This window comes from Anopheles bellator, chromosome 1 (assembly GCF_943735745.2).
Source record: "Anopheles bellator chromosome 1, idAnoBellAS_SP24_06.2, whole genome shotgun sequence".
Taxonomy (NCBI): domain Eukaryota; kingdom Metazoa; phylum Arthropoda; class Insecta; order Diptera; family Culicidae; genus Anopheles; species Anopheles bellator.
In genome coordinates this window covers 43,129,092-43,148,155 of record NC_071285.1, presented here as the reverse complement: position 1 = coordinate 43,148,155, position 19,064 = coordinate 43,129,092, and the positions used below count along the sequence as shown (strand labels likewise).

The 19,064-nt window shown below is 44.4% G+C and overlaps 3 protein-coding genes across 3 annotated transcripts in view; 1 reads left to right on the top strand and 2 right to left on the bottom strand.

Moving 5' to 3' along the window:
* Nucleotides 1-17,240, top strand: part of LOC131215650 (uncharacterized) — a 22,680-nt gene extending 5,440 nt beyond the window's left edge. The window contains exons 12-22 of the mRNA XM_058210041.1: nucleotides 28-111; nucleotides 234-1,165; nucleotides 5,795-6,039; nucleotides 9,921-9,947; nucleotides 10,563-10,691; nucleotides 11,442-11,520; nucleotides 11,603-11,723; nucleotides 11,797-11,976; nucleotides 12,045-12,132; nucleotides 12,215-12,295; nucleotides 13,188-17,240. Of these exons, the coding sequence (XP_058066024.1) occupies nucleotides 28-111; nucleotides 234-1,165; nucleotides 5,795-6,039; nucleotides 9,921-9,947; nucleotides 10,563-10,691; nucleotides 11,442-11,520; nucleotides 11,603-11,723; nucleotides 11,797-11,976; nucleotides 12,045-12,132; nucleotides 12,215-12,295; nucleotides 13,188-15,388 (4,167 nt within the window). The 3' untranslated portion in view covers nucleotides 15,389-17,240. The remainder of the gene's footprint in view (nucleotides 1-27; nucleotides 112-233; nucleotides 1,166-5,794; nucleotides 6,040-9,920; nucleotides 9,948-10,562; nucleotides 10,692-11,441; nucleotides 11,521-11,602; nucleotides 11,724-11,796; nucleotides 11,977-12,044; nucleotides 12,133-12,214; nucleotides 12,296-13,187) is intronic.
* LOC131214152 (ATP synthase subunit alpha, mitochondrial) lies at nucleotides 4,217-7,267 on the bottom strand. Its single transcript, XM_058208531.1, has 4 exons — nucleotides 7,097-7,267; nucleotides 6,202-6,438; nucleotides 5,791-6,131; nucleotides 4,217-5,725 (listed from the first exon to the last, which is right to left on the bottom strand). The coding sequence occupies exons 1-4, from the start codon at nucleotides 7,160-7,162 to the stop codon at nucleotides 4,714-4,716; spliced, it is 1,656 nt and encodes a 551-aa protein (XP_058064514.1). The 5' UTR covers nucleotides 7,163-7,267; the 3' UTR covers nucleotides 4,217-4,713.
* Nucleotides 17,191-18,999, bottom strand: LOC131214164 (transmembrane protein 18). The gene is made up of 4 exons (XM_058208549.1): nucleotides 18,732-18,999; nucleotides 18,539-18,656; nucleotides 18,283-18,431; nucleotides 17,191-18,198 (listed from the first exon to the last, which is right to left on the bottom strand). The coding sequence occupies exons 1-4, from the start codon at nucleotides 18,792-18,794 to the stop codon at nucleotides 18,091-18,093; spliced, it is 438 nt and encodes a 145-aa protein (XP_058064532.1). The 5' UTR covers nucleotides 18,795-18,999; the 3' UTR covers nucleotides 17,191-18,090.
* Between the last annotated feature and the right edge of the window lie 65 nt (nucleotides 19,000-19,064).

Sequence of the window (19,064 nt, the reverse complement as noted above, 5' to 3'; positions counted from 1 at the left end):
CAGCAGCAGCAGCAGCAGCAGCAGCAGCAGCAGCAGCAGCAGCAGCAACAGCAGCAACAGCAGCAGCAACATCTCATAAATATGAATAATCAAGACATGATGGGTTATCAGGTAATGTCCTATTTTCGAAACCCTGCAATAAATAGGAGCACTCAAAGCAGTTCCGTAGTAGATACTTTCGTTACAAAGTTTAAAAAATTCAAAAATAATCGTAATCTTTTAACACTTTTCAGGAAATGTGGAACGCGAATATGATGAAAATGGAGTTTCAGGAAGAAGCGAGCGGCTCAACTGCTGCGGCCAGCGGTTCGTACAATAGCTTGGGCACCATTCTTACCAATTTGGAACTGATGGGCAGCGGCAGTAGCTTTGAGCAGCAATCGCCACAACAGCAACAAAGCTATGATATGCTGGCGGGAGGATCTCGCACTGCAACAGATCAGGCTAGGTTACAGTCGGCCCAATCTCCTGTGTTAACTCCACAGCAAGTACACCACCATTCGCAACAATTACATCAGCAATCGAAAGGAAATCATTTCCACGGCGCCAACAAACAGCAACACTCAAACGCAATGTTGCCGCTCGTAGAACCAGGGCAGTTGGTGAATCAGCACCAGCACCATCATCAACAACAGCAACAGCTCCATCATCAACAGCAGCAATATTTCCAGGATCATCATCCTTCCTTCGAGCATCCTTCGAGTAGCCATCATCAGCAGCAGCAGCAACAACAACAAACACCTCATTCGCATCATTCCGCTATGGGCCACGTGCCATTAGGGCACCACCACAGCCATCATTCGCAGCAACAACCACAGCATCATCTCCAGCAGCAACAGATGCAACACTACAACCCGCACATGCCGCAACATCATCCTCACGCTCCTGGGCCACCGCAGGCACCCAGTGGCCAACAGTCGCACCTGGCGCAGCACAACCCGCAGCAGCAACAAGCACAGCATCAGCAACATCCAGTAGCAGGTTTGCAACAACAACAACAACCGGCAATGAGCTACAACCCGAACCAGTCGCAGCCAGCTACGAGTGATGCCGGCGGCAGTAACACCGCTGCCCCGATGCCGACCGACATATCGAAAACCCCGAACAATCTGCCGTTCGTCGATAGTTTCACCGAATCGATCGACTACCTGCAACAGTCCTTTCAGTACGTGTAATGGGCCGCTCGACCGTTGTGGTTGGTAGTATTTATTGCTATTTCGTTTTTGTCCTGTGCCTTCCCAAAGTAATCGGTGCATTTTTTGCAGACTTCCTTTCTCGCTCTTGCTTGCATTTATTTGTCTGTTTTATGTTGCCTTAATCTTTGTTCCTTGCCAACATCGTAAAACGATAGATAAATTATACGTTAAACAAATATTTTATGAAATACCGTTCGGAAGGGGCTGGTGCAATGGACGAAGAGCGCGCGCGGAAAAATTACGTAAAAGCACCAACGAGTGTGCGTAAAAACTCGTACGTTCGAACAATTTAAGTTAAAATGTCGAGACCTCAGAAAAGATAAACTAAACGAAGTGTCACTTGTATTCAAACATGGTGCAAAGAGGTGCGGTGTGCACGACACTTGGGCCAGCCTCCCGGTGTACGCGCAAGCGTATATTTGGTGCACATGCGTGTGCCCAACACAAGGAAAAATCAAAAATCAAGCTCTTAAATTTGCCTACAGCGAACGAGAACAAGCAGAGCTGCTATTTGTTTCGCACTGTAACCAGGAAACAAATTTAAGAACAATAGTGTAAGCGAGCGTCGGGCACAAATCTAAGGACGAACACTTTGATTCTAAAGTAATTTTAATGGCTCACGTAATCAGTGCGAACGTTGAAACAATAGCTCGAAGTGCCCGGCATAAACGCATGGATGGGACGACAATGTTTGTAAATTGTTATATATAACGCCCGAAGGCTGGCACAGCATTGAACACGGTTAGAGGGAAAGCCTGTTTTAATTACTTACACCGTGTGCTCCATCGTGGTTGATAGAAAATTATGTTTTTAGTTGGGTTTGAGAAAACGCGCCACATGGGGTCGAGTGTAAAAAAATGGGAATGGCGCGAACGACGATGAGATAGTCTTTAGGTTGTTTTTATCATTAATTTTGTTTTATTCAACTAAGCTACATCGTGTAAAAATCTACAATGTCCATTACTGTCTAAGTTGCAACAAAGTAAAGTCCCTGCAGTACAGCGCTCAGCGTCTTTTGCATCCGCTACGTCGTGCTCATGCATTGGCCCGTGCCCGGAACGAAATGATGTGCGCTGCTGTCTCTTGTGTGCCGCTTTCGCATCGGAAGCTGTTTCCATGTTTCGTTTCGTAAATGTCTCGTACCAAGTTAAGATCTTCAAAAGATACATAACCGCGACTAACTCCATTTTTACCCGTTTCTCGCATTCGTTCAGCGTTTCCCTTTCTTTTGCGGTATAGAAAATTCAAGTTCTTGAAAGCGATGGCAGAGTAGAGGGCTAGATTGGCAATAACAAATAGAATACCAGCCTCCCGTTGATGCAATACACGGAAGACAACTGTAACTAGAAAAATCGAAGGAGCAAAACTACAATAATCAGGCTTTCAGGCACACACAGAGGTGTAGAGAATAAGGATTGTAAATTGTAAAAAACATCTCAAATTGTACACACTCTCAGCACTGGATCCGACATTGTATCAGACGATCGGATGCCTACCGGTCAACACAATCACCGGATGATCTCTTTTTATAAGCAAAACGTATGTCCAGTGGGGCATTTAATGCATTTCTTTCGTTCCTGTATCCGCTGCAACAACCTGAGCAACCTATCACAAAGCTTCGTAAAAACTCTCTTCTTTGTGTCCGTCGATCGATCGATAAATGAATGTGATCAGTTTCGATGATTTCGCCTTTAAACCCTTCGGACACTACCCGGGGCACCGTTGACCCACAAATGGGGTGCCCCGGTGCCCAATCCTACAAATGCATCTTAGAATCTGATCTGCTGAAGCGAATCTTTGGCGCTCGTCCAAGGGAACACAGCCGAGAGCATAATAGGCTAACAAATAATAGAAAAGTAAACACCACAACACCAGTCGCATGTACAGTGACGATAGGAGCAGAAACATAAGCAAGCAAACATTCTTTTTCTACTAAAAAAGACGACGTGTATAAGAAAACGCAGAACGTACATAAACGAATAAGCAGAAAGTAACAGAAAGATACAATGTAATGTGCTAGTAATAAGATACCAAACTCTCATACTCCAAATACTCTCTCACACATTCAGATAATGCAGCAAACATTTGATTGCACATGGGCATGCGGACAAACAGGTGAGCCAGGTCCTTCCTTCCTGGAGAGCCTGAAGCCGGGATCCCTAAACATGGCAGGAAGTCACACACACTATTCGAAACACATCGTAGATCGGCGAGATGATCGAGGCTAGTAAACGGTGAGATGGCAAAAGAGCACGAAGAAAAGTTGTAAAATATATGGTTAAATAATGGAGGAGTAGAAATAAATTGAAATGCAAGATACAAAACACACACACATACACATCTACTAGAACAGGCGATCGCAAGGCAACGCAAGACAACACAAATTAAATTAACTAATAATCTATTATACACTATTATTATTATTATTATAGTTATTGATTATTATTATTATTATATCATTATGACCATTATTGCAAATAAATGCTAAACCAGAAACAATAATTGTGGAAGAACAACACGAAACATGACCCATCGTGTAAACGTGTTTTTATTGCACCCTTTACCCCTTTTTACAGCAGATTACTAAATGTAAGAATTGTCCCATTTTACAAAACTCACGAAACTCAGATTAACTTTTGTAAGTGCGAGGCGGCGGACGACCAACCAGCCCGCAAAGTTTTCTTCGACCGCCCACAAGAACAGAAGAGGCGTGGTAGGCCCTGTTGAAGATGGCAGCGGGACAGCATCTTCTACGATGCTAGAGCGCCCAGTGTAACGGAATGGTGGACAAGGCCGCTCAATCGCGAGCCGGGGACGGATGTATTACAAGCCAAGGCGATTGTCATGCAGCATAAAGTAAATGTCACGAATATGGTAACTTTATGTGGAAAGACCGAAAATGATTGCCCGGAAATACCTCAGCACATCTTGAGAATGCAGCCAATTTTATTATTAGCCAAATTCTCCAAACATTGTGATAAAATACCACCAAACCCAATGAAAACAGTAACACGAAAGCATAGATTTTTATGATTCAGTCACTCCAATCCAGGTCGCCAGACGATACGTTTCCTACTCTCCTTGTAACGGTGGCGAGCTGAAATAAAACTTGTCAGCCCGCGGGAGGGTAAGAGCCGCTCGGCTGAGTGCAACTCGAATTCGCCTGGACCGTGACTGTCGCTCGCTGTTTATTAAATTTCTTCCAGTTCTACATATCTCCCTAATACACATAATCGTAGCACCGCTCCTTGCGTCGCCCATCCGTAGTTCGTGTTGTTGTTTTGTCAAATTGCGGAGATGATGGTGATCATGAGATAGTTGCATTAATAGCGCAAATTGACGTAGTTCCCCGTTTAACTTGTGTCTATGTGTTTTTTAACTTTCTTTTTGCTCCGATTCGATCGCGTCACACTTTCTTTCTCCCAAGCATATAAGAGAAAGAGAAGCAAAAATCGGTTGACGGGAACTACATTCCGTTTTATATCTCCTCATACGGCACACGCTCGCTTGAAATTGTTTAACCCGAGAACGTCGACATGAAGCCAGTGACGATAGATTTCAACTTGGCATCGGCATCGTCCGAAATCTTGCCCTCCGATGCGATCTGCTGCAGAAGAGCCTTCTCGTTCGTCTTGACATGGGCCAAGAACTCACGTTCGAACTTGGTAATCTTGCTCGGGTCCATCTTGTCCAGGTAGCCGCGCACACCGCAATAGATGACAGCCACCTGCTCCTCAATAGCCATCGGCACGTACTGGCCCTGCTTCAACAGCTCCGTCAAGCGCACGCCACGGTTCAAAAGCTGCTGAGTGGCAGCATCCAGATCCGAACCGAACTGGGCAAAAGCGGCCACCTCACGGTACTGAGCCAACTCCAGTTTCATCGAGCCGGCGACCTGCTTCATGGCCTTCGTTTGAGCAGCGGAACCGACACGCGATACAGACAAACCGACGTTAATGGCTGGTCGGATACCCTTGTAGAACAATTCCGTCTCGAGGAAAATCTGTCCGTCCGTAATCGAGATGACATTGGTTGGAATGTAGGCGGACACGTCACCGGCCTGGGTTTCAATGACCGGCAGAGCAGTCAGCGAACCTCCTCCGAGTGCCGGGCTCATCTTGGCCGCACGCTCCAGCAGACGCGAATGCAGGTAGAATACATCACCGGGGTAAGCCTCACGACCCGGGGGACGACGCAGCAGCAGCGACATCTGACGGTAGGCCACGGCTTGCTTCGATAAATCGTCGTAGATGATGAGCGCGTGCTTGCCGTTGTCGCGGAAGTACTCGCCCATGGCGCAGCCCGAGTACGGGGCCAGATACTGCAGTGGGGCGGCATCGGAAGCTGTGGCCGACACAATGATGGTGTAACCCATGGCACCGGAATCGGTAAGACGCTTCACGATTTGTGCCACGGTGGAACGCTTCTGACCGATGGCCACGTAGATACAGTACAGCTTCTTCGACTCATCCTGTCCATCGTTGAAGCGCTTCTGGTTGATGATCGTATCGATAGCCAGAGCGGTCTTGCTGCAAGTCGAAAGAAGAAAGCATTATGTAAAACAGCAACAAGGCACCAATGCCTCCCAACTTACCCAGTCTGACGATCACCGATGATCAGCTCACGCTGTCCACGTCCAATCGGCACCAGCGAATCGACGGCCTTAATGCCGGTCTGCATGGGCTCGCGCACAGAAACACGCGGGATGATGCCTGGGGCCTTGATACCGACACGGAAACGCTGCTTCGTCTTGATTTCGCCCTTACCATCGATCGCATTACCGAGCGCATCAACGACACGGCCAAGAATTTCATCACCGACCGGCACGTCGACGATGGCACCGGTACGCTTGACAATGTCACCCTCTTTAATCAGCTTGTCGTTACCGAAAACGACGACACCGACGTTGTCCGGCTCCAAGTTAAGGGCCATGCCCTAGAAAGAAGAAGAATATGTAAGCATCTTGAACTGCAGAGATCGTATAATCCGACGCTGTGTGACGTACCTTTAGACCGGAAGAGAACTCCACCATCTCATCGGCTTGGATGTTTTTGAGGCCGTACACGCGAGCGATACCGTCACCGATGCTCAGCACACGACCGGTCTCCTCCAGGTCAGCTTTCGGCGCCGATCCCAGGATACGCTCCTCAAGGATGGCCGAGATCTCGGCGCCGCGGGTGGCAGCGGAAACGTGGAAGTTGCGGGCGGCAACCGAAACGGCCGGAACGGCCATTTTAACCACCTGCGAAAGTCGTCGAAACATCCGGCGAGCGAACGATTATCAATACACAATTACATAACATTACAAAGCCGCTTTCCCAAAACCGTCGCACTCTTAGAAATGTATGCTAAACAGATTGAAATATTCTAAAAGCGGTATCATTTTAACAATTCGCACAACCGCTTCCGCATTTGGATTTCCAGCGCAAACCCGGGTGCGGTGCGCCGAGTGACAGCAGCCTTGATGTCCGTCGGCCGCCATATTTTTTATGCTGTCTCACCAGATTTCATTCACTACATTTTGGATCGTATTTTTTCCGCCTGTTGTGCTTTTGGGATTGATTTTCGAAAGAACTTGGCCTATTCACTGGCCATTTGCTTCGGTCTGAACCCCATGAACCGATGAAATGAGTAGCACCATTACATAACCGAGCCGTCATTTTGAGCCAAGAAAAACCGAGCAGCCGGCACCAAGAAAATATTCTCTGTTGCATAACACGGTTCGGATCGGCTTGCATCCCGCAGGTTTTACTGTTTCACAATTTGCACTATGCCACTCTACCGGAATGTATGGAGCCCGGTTTTGATTATGTCACCGTTTTGGAATCGCCCACCGAAATCAATAAGAGCATCAAGATGGACACCAAGGAGCAAAATTTGATTAGCATTACTTAACTCACCTGGCCAGCGGTTCTCGGCAGGCTGCGGGCCACCGAGGCAGCCAGACGGGCGGAAATCATCGACATCTTTGCTGCTTTTCGAAATTGGATAATGGATTTTTCGTTGGATAATGGGTTTTTCACTTGCAACTTGAAAACGGCGGAGCGCACGAGGCCTAACCCGTTCGGAGGTAAAATCTGGAATGTCAAAAATTACGTTACGTTACGTTACGCCGTTTGTAGACCGAGTTCGACTGTCTTTATTTGACAGATGCCATATCGCGATGTGGTGTAAACCAAGGTGACGTAACGGTTGCTACATTCCAACAGCCTCGTTTAAAAAGGTGGTCAATACTTTTTCAAAAGTGAGGATTTTAGTTACATTTTCCTAAAGGCTCGTCCAAACGTGGCGATTTGCAATGCAATATCGCTTGAAGTGACAGCTCCGGAGACGTTTTAAATGTCACTGCCGCGGGTGGAAATCTGAAGACTCGGCATGCAATTTGTGAACAAATTTCAAAACAGGGTCAGTTTGTCGGTTGACTTGTTGATGTTTTGTTTTGCCCTCTTATTTATATTTTGGACGCTTCGTCAACGTTCGCGAAAGTGTTTAACTGAATTTATAAAAATTTACGAAAGTCTGCTATGTCTTTGGCAACTAAAAAATAAAAAATATAGTGATCGCAATAAAAAGGCGGAGGCATACGATGCCATTTAAAAGCCATTTCCTCGACACTGTAACCTCTTCGCACGTTCTTTTTTCGCTTTTTAACCGAAAAGCACAATGGTAAGGCAAACCAATACAATGTTGCTTCCATGGCTGGCTGTCAAAGGTAGAAAATCCAAATCCGGATCTACAGTTGTCAGTATTATGGAAACAGCCAATGAATTAACACTTTGTTGGTTTGCCTTAGCGTTGTGCTTTTTGGATAAAAAGCGAAGTAAAGAACGTGCGAAGAGGTCACAGTGGTCGAGGCAATGGCTTTTAAATGGCATCGTATGCCTCCGCCTTTTTATTGCGATCACTATATTTTTTATTTTTTAGTTGCCAAAGACATAGCAGACTTTCGTAAATTTTTATAAATTCAGTTAAACACTTTCGCGAACGTTGACGAAGCGTCCAAAATATAAATAAGAGGGCAAAACAAAACATCAACAAGTCAACCGACAAACTGACCCTGTTTTGAAATTTGTTCACAAATTGCATGCCGAGTCTTCAGATTTCCACCCGCGGCAGTGACATTTAAAACGTCTCCGGAGCTGTCACTTCAAGCGATATTGCATTGCAAATCGCCACGTTTGGACGAGCTTTAAAACAGATAAGTTGTGTCCAATCCGAATTTTCGGCCTTCCATGGCTCACGCATACCAACGAATCCAGCTATAATGCCTGCCTTAATTCGTCTTAACATATATTTAACATATATTTCATATCTTAAAATATATTTAACATTATATTTTATTATATCATTCATTATAATATTATTATTATATTCATTACAATATTATATATAGTCGGGGATCATTATATCCCCGACTCTCTTTTTGTCGCTTCGTCCTTTTTTCATCTTTCATTCATTCATCTGCAGGGTATCGGCTTTTTACGCTTTACGTGTACGGTTTAAGTAAAAAATGCAGTTCATAGAAAATAAAATCCATAAGTAAGTAAGTACAAATATAATATAATTAATGTAGGAGAAAAATGTCGACTCAAAATAAATCCCTCTTCAAAATAAACAATTCCTTACATTCTTCATTATTTTGTCCAAAATTCAAATTTTCTGAAAATCGATATTTTTGACCGATTTTTTTGTTTTTCTCCCATAATTAACTTTTCTCTCTCGTTTCACTTCGGTTTTCAAGCCCAGCGTTCCCGGTCCCTGGTTTTCGCTTGTAGGTTAGAACGCGTCGAAATTTAAATTGACTGTTGAAATGGAGAATTTGCATTGTTCGAACAAAATAAATAATCATCAGATTCGACCAAACAAATCGTGGTCAATGCATATGCGTAAAAACCCCTTAAAACAATATTTCACACAAACAACAAAGTGCGGAACAAAGCGTGTGATATTTTGTCTTTAGGTTAAAGCCATGTGCGAACGTTCAATCGTACAGATTCAGTATAAAGTTTGAATTGGGTTAGCATTGCGCAAAATAGTTTTATAATTGATGGCATTCCTTGATTTGTAGTATCTGTTTTGAGCTCTTAGTTGGAACGGCACGGCACACTGTCGACTTTGTGATATATAAACATTTAATATTCATTTCGCTACATCTAATCATTGCGTTTCCATGTTGGATTTTTTCTAAAGGTCTTCATTTATTAAAATGTATTGTTATTTTCCCAAAATTACTACACTGTAATTAGCATCGTACCCATCGTGAAAAACGCAAAGCATGCTATAGACCCTGCAGAGATGCGATGACAGGCGGTGTCAAATGATGCAGTAAAAAAACACCCAAAGGGAAAATACGCATTCCATTACATCGAACATAACACATCGTTTTAAGAACAGAAAATTTGTTTGGACTACCAGTGCGTGCGTTATTTGATGCTTCGGTCAGCGCAATAAGTGAACACACAAATCGGGAAACAGCGGTCACGACTCGGACGCTCGTGGGCACACGATCAGAAACCAGTTGTGCGTAGACTGAAAGCAAATTGTTGAAAGCCCCGAGAAGCCCCAAATTGTACACATTATCATTCCTATCCGTGTTTAAAGTCGTTCTCGTTGACAGCTAGTGCCCGAAGATATGCTACAAATTTCTTGTAATACAAGCCACGGATCATTTGTTGACGGAAGAAACTCAAACGTTTCTTTGTCGCACGTTCTTACTTTTTGTAGGAGCCTCCCGGGCGAAGATAAGTATAGGTGAGTGTTGTCTGGTGAAAAAGCAATCAAAGGCGAAATACGACACGTTAGCGGTACAAAGTGTTAAAGACGAACTAATCTACGAACGAAGGTCGCTAAATAATGGCCCGGCAGTAAGCATCTGCAGCAGCAACAATAACAAAAACACCTGACACATGCCTGACGATGCCAGCAGAGAACCGGATGACCGACAGTGGAGCTGCTTATGCAGATCTTTTTATAGAAATTCGGTGTTAAGAGTAGTGTGTGCCCAAAGCACCGATTTGCTATATTTTTAGCGCGGTGTATGCGTGAAACTAGAGAGAAGTGGATCAATTTCGTATGGTCCCCCGGATTGGAGCAGTGTCTGGAAGATACAAATAACCAGTATCCTGACCGTTAGTGAAACACAATAAACGAAGGCACGATCGGACGAAAACGGTTGAAACCCTAACCGCAAGGGTCCATCACTCGATGGTGCACTCGCCAACAGTCTCATACAGCGCCAGCAAGAACTTGTTGTCACTCTTATCTTTCACTTCCGGCTTCCCTACCATAGGAGCATTTCGGTGACGGTACAGAGCAGCGACAGCGTAGAGGCCAACCGTTACTGAACTGGCGAGAAGCACATTGTAGGAGACGCTAGAATGGCCTACGCTCCGAACGAAAGCGATGGTTTGTGGAACGAGATACTGGAGCACCACTGGAAGTACGTGGAATCGGAAGAATCAATGCAAAAGATAGAGCTACGACGCGACCTAGAAGGTAAGGAGGGAGACTGTGTTGCTGATCAATTGATGAGTCAGCTCCGCATAACATGTACACGTACAATGGGAAAATGGGAATGGCGTTTAGTGAATCTAGTAGACTGCACATTATAGTAATCACTTCCCGTTCTTTACTAGAAGGAATCCCATTCTATAAGAAGCGCGATTAAAGGTCAAAGTAGGCAACAGTAGAAAGATTCCGTCAACATTGTTAATGAATCACTCGCTAGAGTGGCGAGACGAAATGTTGTCATTCCGACGCGAAACAAGATGTTCAACAAGCCCATTGTGGTTGATTGGTTGTTGTGTTCTGCACTGTGTTTATGTTCCACAATTACTGACGTAACTAAACCATCGCGGCCAGTTAGTGAGTCAGTTTCATTGAGGACTTTGGCACGCAAACGCTCCAAGAACGTTTTCGAAGTGCATGAAAGGATCTATTTGGTGCTTCCAGTATAAAGTAGATGATCAATGTTTTTTATCAATTCATGACATTTAACTTGATCTTATTTTCAATTGAAATATTTTGTCAATACCGTTTATCGTTGTTAAATGTCATGAAGGGAATAAGAGGCAATCTAGAGCACGGGACATTCTGTATGATGGTTTTTGGACAAATAATATGTTTTAAAGGGAATCAATTTTTTTCCCTAGTAGAACGGACTGGGTCATATTAAAAATCAAAATAATATAGACAGAAATTTCTATTAGTTGAAGGAAATCGAATTATTTTGTTTTTGTGTTTTAGAATTGGTCGAAAAACGCCTAGGAAAGGTGCCCCCAAGTGAAAAGTTTTATCTGGAGGATACGAGATATGTTTTCGCCAGGTATTTAAGACTTTCCGTTCTCTTTAACTACTCTTAACTCTTAAAAAATATCTTAACGTGTAAATGTGTTTTTGTCTTATAGCTCCGTGGTAAATTTAGACGACTTTTCCGCCTACAAAGCATCGATAGGATTTGAGGCAATCAGTCAGTATGCGAACAATTTGTTCGTCAAACCGTGGCGAAAGGAGTACAAAGTGATAAAGGTAAAGTTCAAAGATTCCTGCTACATTAGACCGACTAAAGACTGTGTGCGTGATCGTTCTTTCCTGCTTTCAGATGTATTCTGGATTCTACCAGCATGAAATTGCGGAGAATTTGGTGAATGCAGAGAAACTTTTCCAAGCCATGGGGTACCAGCTGATGCCGAATAAAACACTTATTTTGGAGGGCCCGATCTGTCCGGATCAGGTGATGAACGTTGCTCGTGACGCCATCACGGCATATGTGGAGTGTCAGGTAATTGTGTTTTCGTCTCTTTGTCCATCATCTCTGATTGATTTGTTTCCTCTGTTTGAACTGTGCAGATAATGAAGCGAATTTACTGTGACCTGACGTCATTACGATTGTCCGTGGACTGGATTGATATTTATAACTTTCGAAGCTATCATACCGGTTAGTCACTCTTTATTATAATTAGAATGTTCAGCCCAACTCTTGTGTTCTCTATCTTATGCTCATTTGTTTACTTCTCCAGCGGACGCAATGCAAATGGTGAAGCAGATGACTGTATTCATACAAGAAAAACACCACAAAAAACAACAGTCCAAACTGAGAGGTATATTATGGAAGCCTGTCATACATTAACATCATCTTGCTCTTACTCATCAGTAGACAGTAGCAATTGAAGTGTTGTAGTTCCTAAGTGCATGTTTCACAGCATGATACTCAACGTACCAGCATAAAAGTGATCCTCGTTTTCCCCTAACATCACACTCCGTCCATGTGTTGTACAACTGTAAACCGATCGTGTTCAGAAAGCAAATCCGCTGCCCCAACACCAACTCACTAGTTATCTTGTTGGTTTTATTAATAATTTCTTACTTGCTCATGTGTAACGCATTAAGTTTTATCGTTAAGCTTTAAAAAGAAACTGTAGCACTCACCTTCATTTCACAATTCATATTTGCTAACAAATTGCTTAATGTTCGTTTTGCTCTTGATATGCCACGATTGCCCATTCAACTCAAGTACTGTGGAAAATGCGATCAACTTTGTCACATTTCTGATTCTCAGTAGAGATCAATCGATTGCCAAGCTAACTACTTCATTCACAAAATTTTCTATGATCTACCGGGTTCTATGGAGAACATTATGCGTAGCTAGTTTTAATATACCTTTTTAAGTATCTTGCCACCAGCTCTAACGTTTATTTGCACTACTTTTTGAGCTGTTAATGTGTATTAAAAATCTTGTTGGTTGTTTTTTTGACGTTATCCGTGAGTGGGCCCAAGAAGGGTTATTGTTATACACACAACAATCCGAAACATTATCAGCAATCCTGCCTTTTCCTATCCCGAAGTGTCCGAAAGTTTTCAATAGCTCAGTGGTTACAGGTGTTAGTGTAATTTGTATTTTTGATTCTTGCTCGATCAGCTGTAAAACCTTCCGCCAACGGCTCTGCTAATCAGTTTGGTTCATGATGGGTCCATTTCTCTTTTTCGCTCCAGACGCGTACGGCAGTAGTAGCGCCGCTTTACCACCCGCTAGTAGCTGCAGCTCATGCAATCCGTATCAGTTCCATGTGCAACAAAGCCATCAGCAACCACCGGCACCGCCACCGCCACCGGCCTCTTTCTGTGGTGGCGGCAGTGGTGGTGGCAGTGCAAACGGTGTGGTTGCCGGCAGTAGTCAGCTGTACAGTGTCGCTGTTGCAACACCACCACCCTGTAGTATTCATAGCCAACAGCATCAACAGCAGCAGCCGCCGCCACAGCAGCAGCAAACGCCAGCAAACGCATTCAGTGGCCCGTACCACAATCCACACCATCATCCCCATCATATGCCGCATCATCATCTTCATCAAAGTAGTTACGGCAGTTTCCAGCCTCCGGCTATCGGCACGATGCCCCACTCGAAGTCGTTGGACCACTATCAGGACGCGAATAGTGCGGCAGCGGCGGCGGCAGCGGCCGCCGCAATGTACGGCATGAACGGCGTCTACATGCAGCGCCATTCGATTGACCAACCGTATCACTACACGCCCGCAACGGGACCGTACGCTGCCGCTGCCCATGCCGCTCCGATGCCTTTCGATGGACCGATCGATGGGATGCTTTCGTGTGGTGGTGTTGGTGGTGGTGGAGGTGGGACTGGAGGAGGTAACGGGTCTCTAAGCTGCAGTAACAATCACCCTTACAATGTTGCAGGCCCACGTTATCCTCCCGCTCTACCATACAGCAACTACGCTCCTCTGGGACCGATGGGATCGACTTACATGAATGGAGCAGGAGTGACGAAGCTGCCCAATGGCGGACCACTCGACGGGTGTTATCGGCATCCTCCGATGAATGGTTACGTTGGTGGATCGGGCTACCCGCCATACCGAGGCTCCAACAATAGTATGCCATTTCCGAACCCTCACTGTCAACCGGTGTCGGAAGCATCAATACCGTACGGTGGAAGCAAGCACGGTTACGATTCGGCTGTAGCTCCGATCGGACCGGCATACCCTCCCCAGCCTAGCTCTATACTAAGTAACCGTAAGAAAGTGTACGACGACTACGATGTGCCCAGTTCATCCATCGCAGGGCGACGAGTGACGGAACCTAAGATGGGCGGTGGCGCTAAAAAGCTGGAAAGATATCACAAGAACGCGGAACTCCTAATCGATTACGAGAGCGACATGTTGCCGGAAGCACTGGTCGAAAGGAATCAGCAACAGCAGCAGCAGCATCACCACCATCATTATTTGCATCATCAAACGTCGCGGAACTCGCGCCAATCGGACTTTGATAGCTACGAGGACGAACAGCAGGAGAGTAACGTTAGTAGACGAATTTCGAACAAAAACCAGGACGGTATCGGATGCTACGAAACGTGGAACTACGTTTATCAGAACCTAGAGAAACAAGGCTACAATAAGGATTTGGGCGAACGTGGTGACTTTCTGGCCGGCGAAGCAGACAGCGCTGAGGACGAAAGTGGCGGTGGGATGACGCGAGAACGACGTAGAGAAACTGGCGGTAGCCAGATCAATACTGGAAATTCGTCGACCGCTACACTGCGCCGTAGTCACAATGAGAAACTAAAAGCTATGAAAGCAAAAGCCGCCGACAAAGTGGATGGCATCGTCCGAACCAGTGCGCAGCATCACGCCAATAGTGCTGGTTTGGTGCAGAAAATGGCCAAGACATCGCTCTCACAACGGACTACGGACTATGGAGGTGGTGGGGCTGCCATCGACGATGCTGTACCACCGGAACAAAGTAACAGCAGTGGCCGCGTTGCTGGATCGAAGAGACAGTCCACCGGTGGGATTAACGGCACGGGTGGGATGATCGGAGTGGCGGCCGCGAACAAAGAAAACAATAATCAATCTCCCACTGTGGCTGTCGGTGGAATATTGGTCAACCATCATCACCACCATCCGGGTAATAATGGTGCGCCGATCGCAGGCGGTAGTGGAAAAAAGAAAACGGCTACCTTTGATACGGGTGCGGCTACGATCATTAATCAGTCAACGGCCAGCACCGCAGCATCTGTGGCTGCGCCGAGTGGAGAATGGAATTGCAATTTCTGTACCTTCCTGAACCCGGATGTGAAACGCATCTGTGATATGTGCTCCAAGAGCCGCGATTTTCGGCTCGACGGAGCAGCCACAACTAGCAATGGAAGTGCGACGGTCTCAGCGGCGGCCACCTGTGTTTAAGCAGACTTTTGGACGAAGAGAACGGACTGGTTCCTTGTGAGTGTTACAAGCCTCAATCTTTTAACGGTTATTTGTTGTTACTCTGGTCAGTGTTTGATTGAGAATTGCCTTTCTTTGTTTTCCATTTTCTAGACAAAGAAAATCTTAATGTTTTTAAATGAGCTACAATCACTATTTTCGATCAAATTAAGGCCATTTATCATTCACTCCGGTGTTCAGGGGAAGTCCAGAATAAGTATAGGAATGCGTGGGACATTGCTAACCACTGTGGAACTGTTTAGTGCACTGCTGGAATGGAATTTTTCGCCCGAAAAAAACGAGCAGATAAAATAAATCTAATAAATCATCCGCAGAGAAGCTTGGAATATAATTTGTGTGCAACATCCTTCCCCTAGCCAAACAGTATACGGTGAGGTCAAACAAAATGGAGACGCGAGTCCATATTCTGTTATCAAATGAGAAATGGGGAAAAACGACGGAATAGAGCCAAGAAGAAAGTATCAGCTAACCCACGTTTATTCCCAGAAACATCACCAACTCTAGTAACGAGAAACCCGTTGGTTGACTAAAAAACCCAACGATATTTGGTGTGTTTGGACAAAACTGAAACGAAATGGAATGTGTATGTTTGCAAGAGAAACAAAAACGTCACAATGAGACGCAGTTAAGAATTCGACAATCGTTAAGCGTTCATCTTTTGGAGTGGTGGAATTTAATACGATGGGAATGCTGGTAGTCAAGTCTTTTGGGAAACTGTTTTTTTCTATTTGTTCCGTTACTGGTTCCGAGTCTGCAGGTTGTGCGACAGTGATGATCTATCTACGAGAGAAAAGTGATTGAATGGAAGAGAATTAAAATTAATAACAAACGAAAAACCCCAATAGAATGTAACTGTGAAAGCAGTGGAAATAGAAAAAATCGAAATTCTACCCCTTTCCAGATAGGTAAATAGTAGAATATTACGTGAACACAAACTAACTTTATAACATACGATTACGGCAGAAAGGGAAGACAGGCCGAGCTATAGTTTACTAATTTATCCATACTGCAATATAATGATCTACCTGAGTCCAACTGGTGTGGCCGGACGGTCAAGAAGGTATTGGGTTGTCGACAATGGGGGTTAGGAGTATGGCTCCAAAACGATGCTAGTCATATAAGGAACAGGGACAGTCGCACACCACAGGTGAAAGCCCCACGAAACTGGAAACTGCATGAAGTATTTAAAAAGACCGAAGGTGTGAGCCATTGTAAACCGGGGCGAAAAGAAAACGGAGAGAGGATCGCAGGGACACATAACCGCGATCGTGTTTCAAATCGATCGTTATACATTATTCTAATTAATTATGTATCCCTCTATTTTTTAGCTTTACGTAAATGTTGAACAATTGTAATTGGAATGATATTTACCATATAGTGTAGCAATGGAAGCTGGAAGCACATGGAAAACAGCACACCCTACCGAACACGGAGACAGGGATTTATCGATTCGTATCAGTTGATCGACAAAGACAGAAAGTGCTATGAAGCAAGTGCAATGGATTGGTCACACACGAGTTGCATCGTCTTCTTATACTACATTTTGTAGTCAATTTCTAAACGAACCGATGGCAGCAAAAAGCAAACCAAATTTCAAACACTAAAGCAACGCTAAACCCGAGGACAAACAGGAACCTACGAAGTGCTAGTTTTCTAGTGAAAAGACAGTAAAAGGTAGAAAGATTGAAGCGGAGAGCAATCTGGAGAGCTGGATACAGAGTGAGCATTGAAAAGAATGATAAACGATAAACTTGTTTCGCATATTATAGATTTTAATAAAAAAAAAGGATCCATTTCTTTGTTTGCTGTTGATACACACTTTGGCTAGTTCTATAATGGCTATAAGATGGTTTTTGTTTTTTATTTAAACGGCTGGGAATCACAATTACATCAACTTTCAGTGTCTGGTACCTACACACCCAAGGATCAGTTGCCAGTGGAAGAAAGCATACCCGATGTTTAAAACAGACTCCTTTATTCCACACACAATTGCACATACAGAAACATTCCTGTCTTCGGGCCCTATTAGCGATCACTACGTGATCCCATCTGCTGTACTTTCCTGTTACATTATGTACATATCACTAATAATGCAGAAAAATCGTTTCTTGAACAACATTTCAACAAAACCCTAATCCTCTATCCGCGTGTCCAGCGCGGGTTCTCGACGCAATGTGATGGTTAACGCGATTCACAGCAATTGCAAAGTTTCATCATCCCCTTGCGAATGTGTAAATTTCTAATAGAGTACACACAAGAATAATAAGCGGCAAGAAGGTACTGCCATCGGCGAGAAAGGATTTTCGCCTAAGCCGCAAGCGAAAGCAGAGGCAATGAACAACTTTTTCATCGGTCAGCAAGTATCAAGTGGAGTAAAACATGCCTCCCTGAATAGATATTGCACTTTTAGTACGAGAACAGTTAGAAATAAAACAATTCATCTGGGCGCCGGCAGGAACGTTGCGCCTCGATTGAAGTCACTTAATGGTCGAAGTAGCGGTTACTGGCATAAAAGAAGTCCCCGAAAGATCCTCAATTCGCTATTCTAGTCATCATCAATTTCCTATATGCGCATTTCATGCTTTTGCCAACCATACAGGTATTCAGTGGATTCCTTTGCTTGATTTGCACTTTCCTTGGGACAAGCGAAGGCGAACGCGATTTTAGTCTTCCTTCAGCCGCTGCCTGCTATTGGATTGCCGGATCTGTTGCTTCAGCTGTGCCGTTTTCAATCGACTCATCAGTTGTGTCGATTGATACAACCAGCTCCCCTGCAATGCAAATGAAAGAATCAACATGATACACAGGTTTGGTCGAAAAAACTGAGGACCACACGGACACCCTGTAGTTCTTACCACCATTAGCATGCAGTTTAGCAGGATGGGCACCGAAAATACTACTGATATGAAGAGACCTTTATCGTCGAAGTATTGCTGCTTTGAAAAAATCCTCCAATTAATCGCCGCATACTCGTTAATGCTTTCCGAAAAGTACACCAGTAGCACTGCAACAGAGCAAAGCAACCATCAGTAATCGCGATCCAATTAGTAGTCCGGTCGGTCATTGATTTAGCATAACCAATGAGCAAATAATGGGAGAAGTATCACTCACAGAGCACGAAGAACAGAAACACCTGAAAATTGCCGCAATTGCGGGTTAGCAATGCTGTCGAGGTAATGCATATGTGGAATGCGATTAATCCAATCAACCACGGGTCGTACCAATCGATCTGTTATGAACAAAGAAAACGTTTACCTTGCTGCTGAGACCGAAGGTCGCGTAGGCTGTGCTGGATCCTACTTACACTTGCTAGGAACGTGAGAAATCCTTTGATTTCATTAATTTCTATCCAATTTGCATCCACCATGGTTAATGTCTGTGTTTGTTCACAACCGGACTTTCTTCTATTACCATTCACGGTGCCACGATGGTTAGTTTTGCCTTACAACAGGAACACCGGTTAGTGAAATTATTAAATTAGAGGATGCGCGACGAGCAAGTAAAAGGATTTAATGTATTTAATATCAAACAATGCTTCATGCAACGCAGGTTTTAGGTGTTTACGTTCTTACTTCCCATTTTATTTTTGTTTCGCTTACGTCTTACATACGAAGTGTCATTATTTCTTCGAATTCGA

Excerpts from the sequence above, each read along its gene's own strand:
- LOC131214152 (XM_058208531.1), bottom strand. The coding sequence starts at position 7,162 with ATGTCGATGATTTCCGCCCGTCTGGCTGCCTCGGTGGCCCGCAGCCTG. Across the intron at positions 6,439-7,096 it reads TGCCGAGAACCGCTGGCCAG|GTGGTTAAAATGGCCGTTCC; the intron begins GTGAGTTAAGTA and ends CGACTTTCGCAG. Across the intron at positions 5,726-5,790 it reads ATCGGTGATCGTCAGACTGG|CAAGACCGCTCTGGCTATCG; the intron begins GTAAGTTGGGAG and ends TTCGACTTGCAG.
- LOC131214164 (XM_058208549.1), bottom strand. The coding sequence starts at position 18,794 with ATGGTGGATGCAAATTGGATAGAAATTAATGAAATCAAAGGATTTCTC. Across the intron at positions 18,432-18,538 it reads GTTTCTGTTCTTCGTGCTCT|TGCTACTGGTGTACTTTTCG; the intron begins GTGAGTGATACT and ends GCTCTGTTGCAG. Across the intron at positions 18,199-18,282 it reads TAAACTGCATGCTAATGGTG|GGGAGCTGGTTGTATCAATC; the intron begins GTAAGAACTACA and ends TTTGCATTGCAG.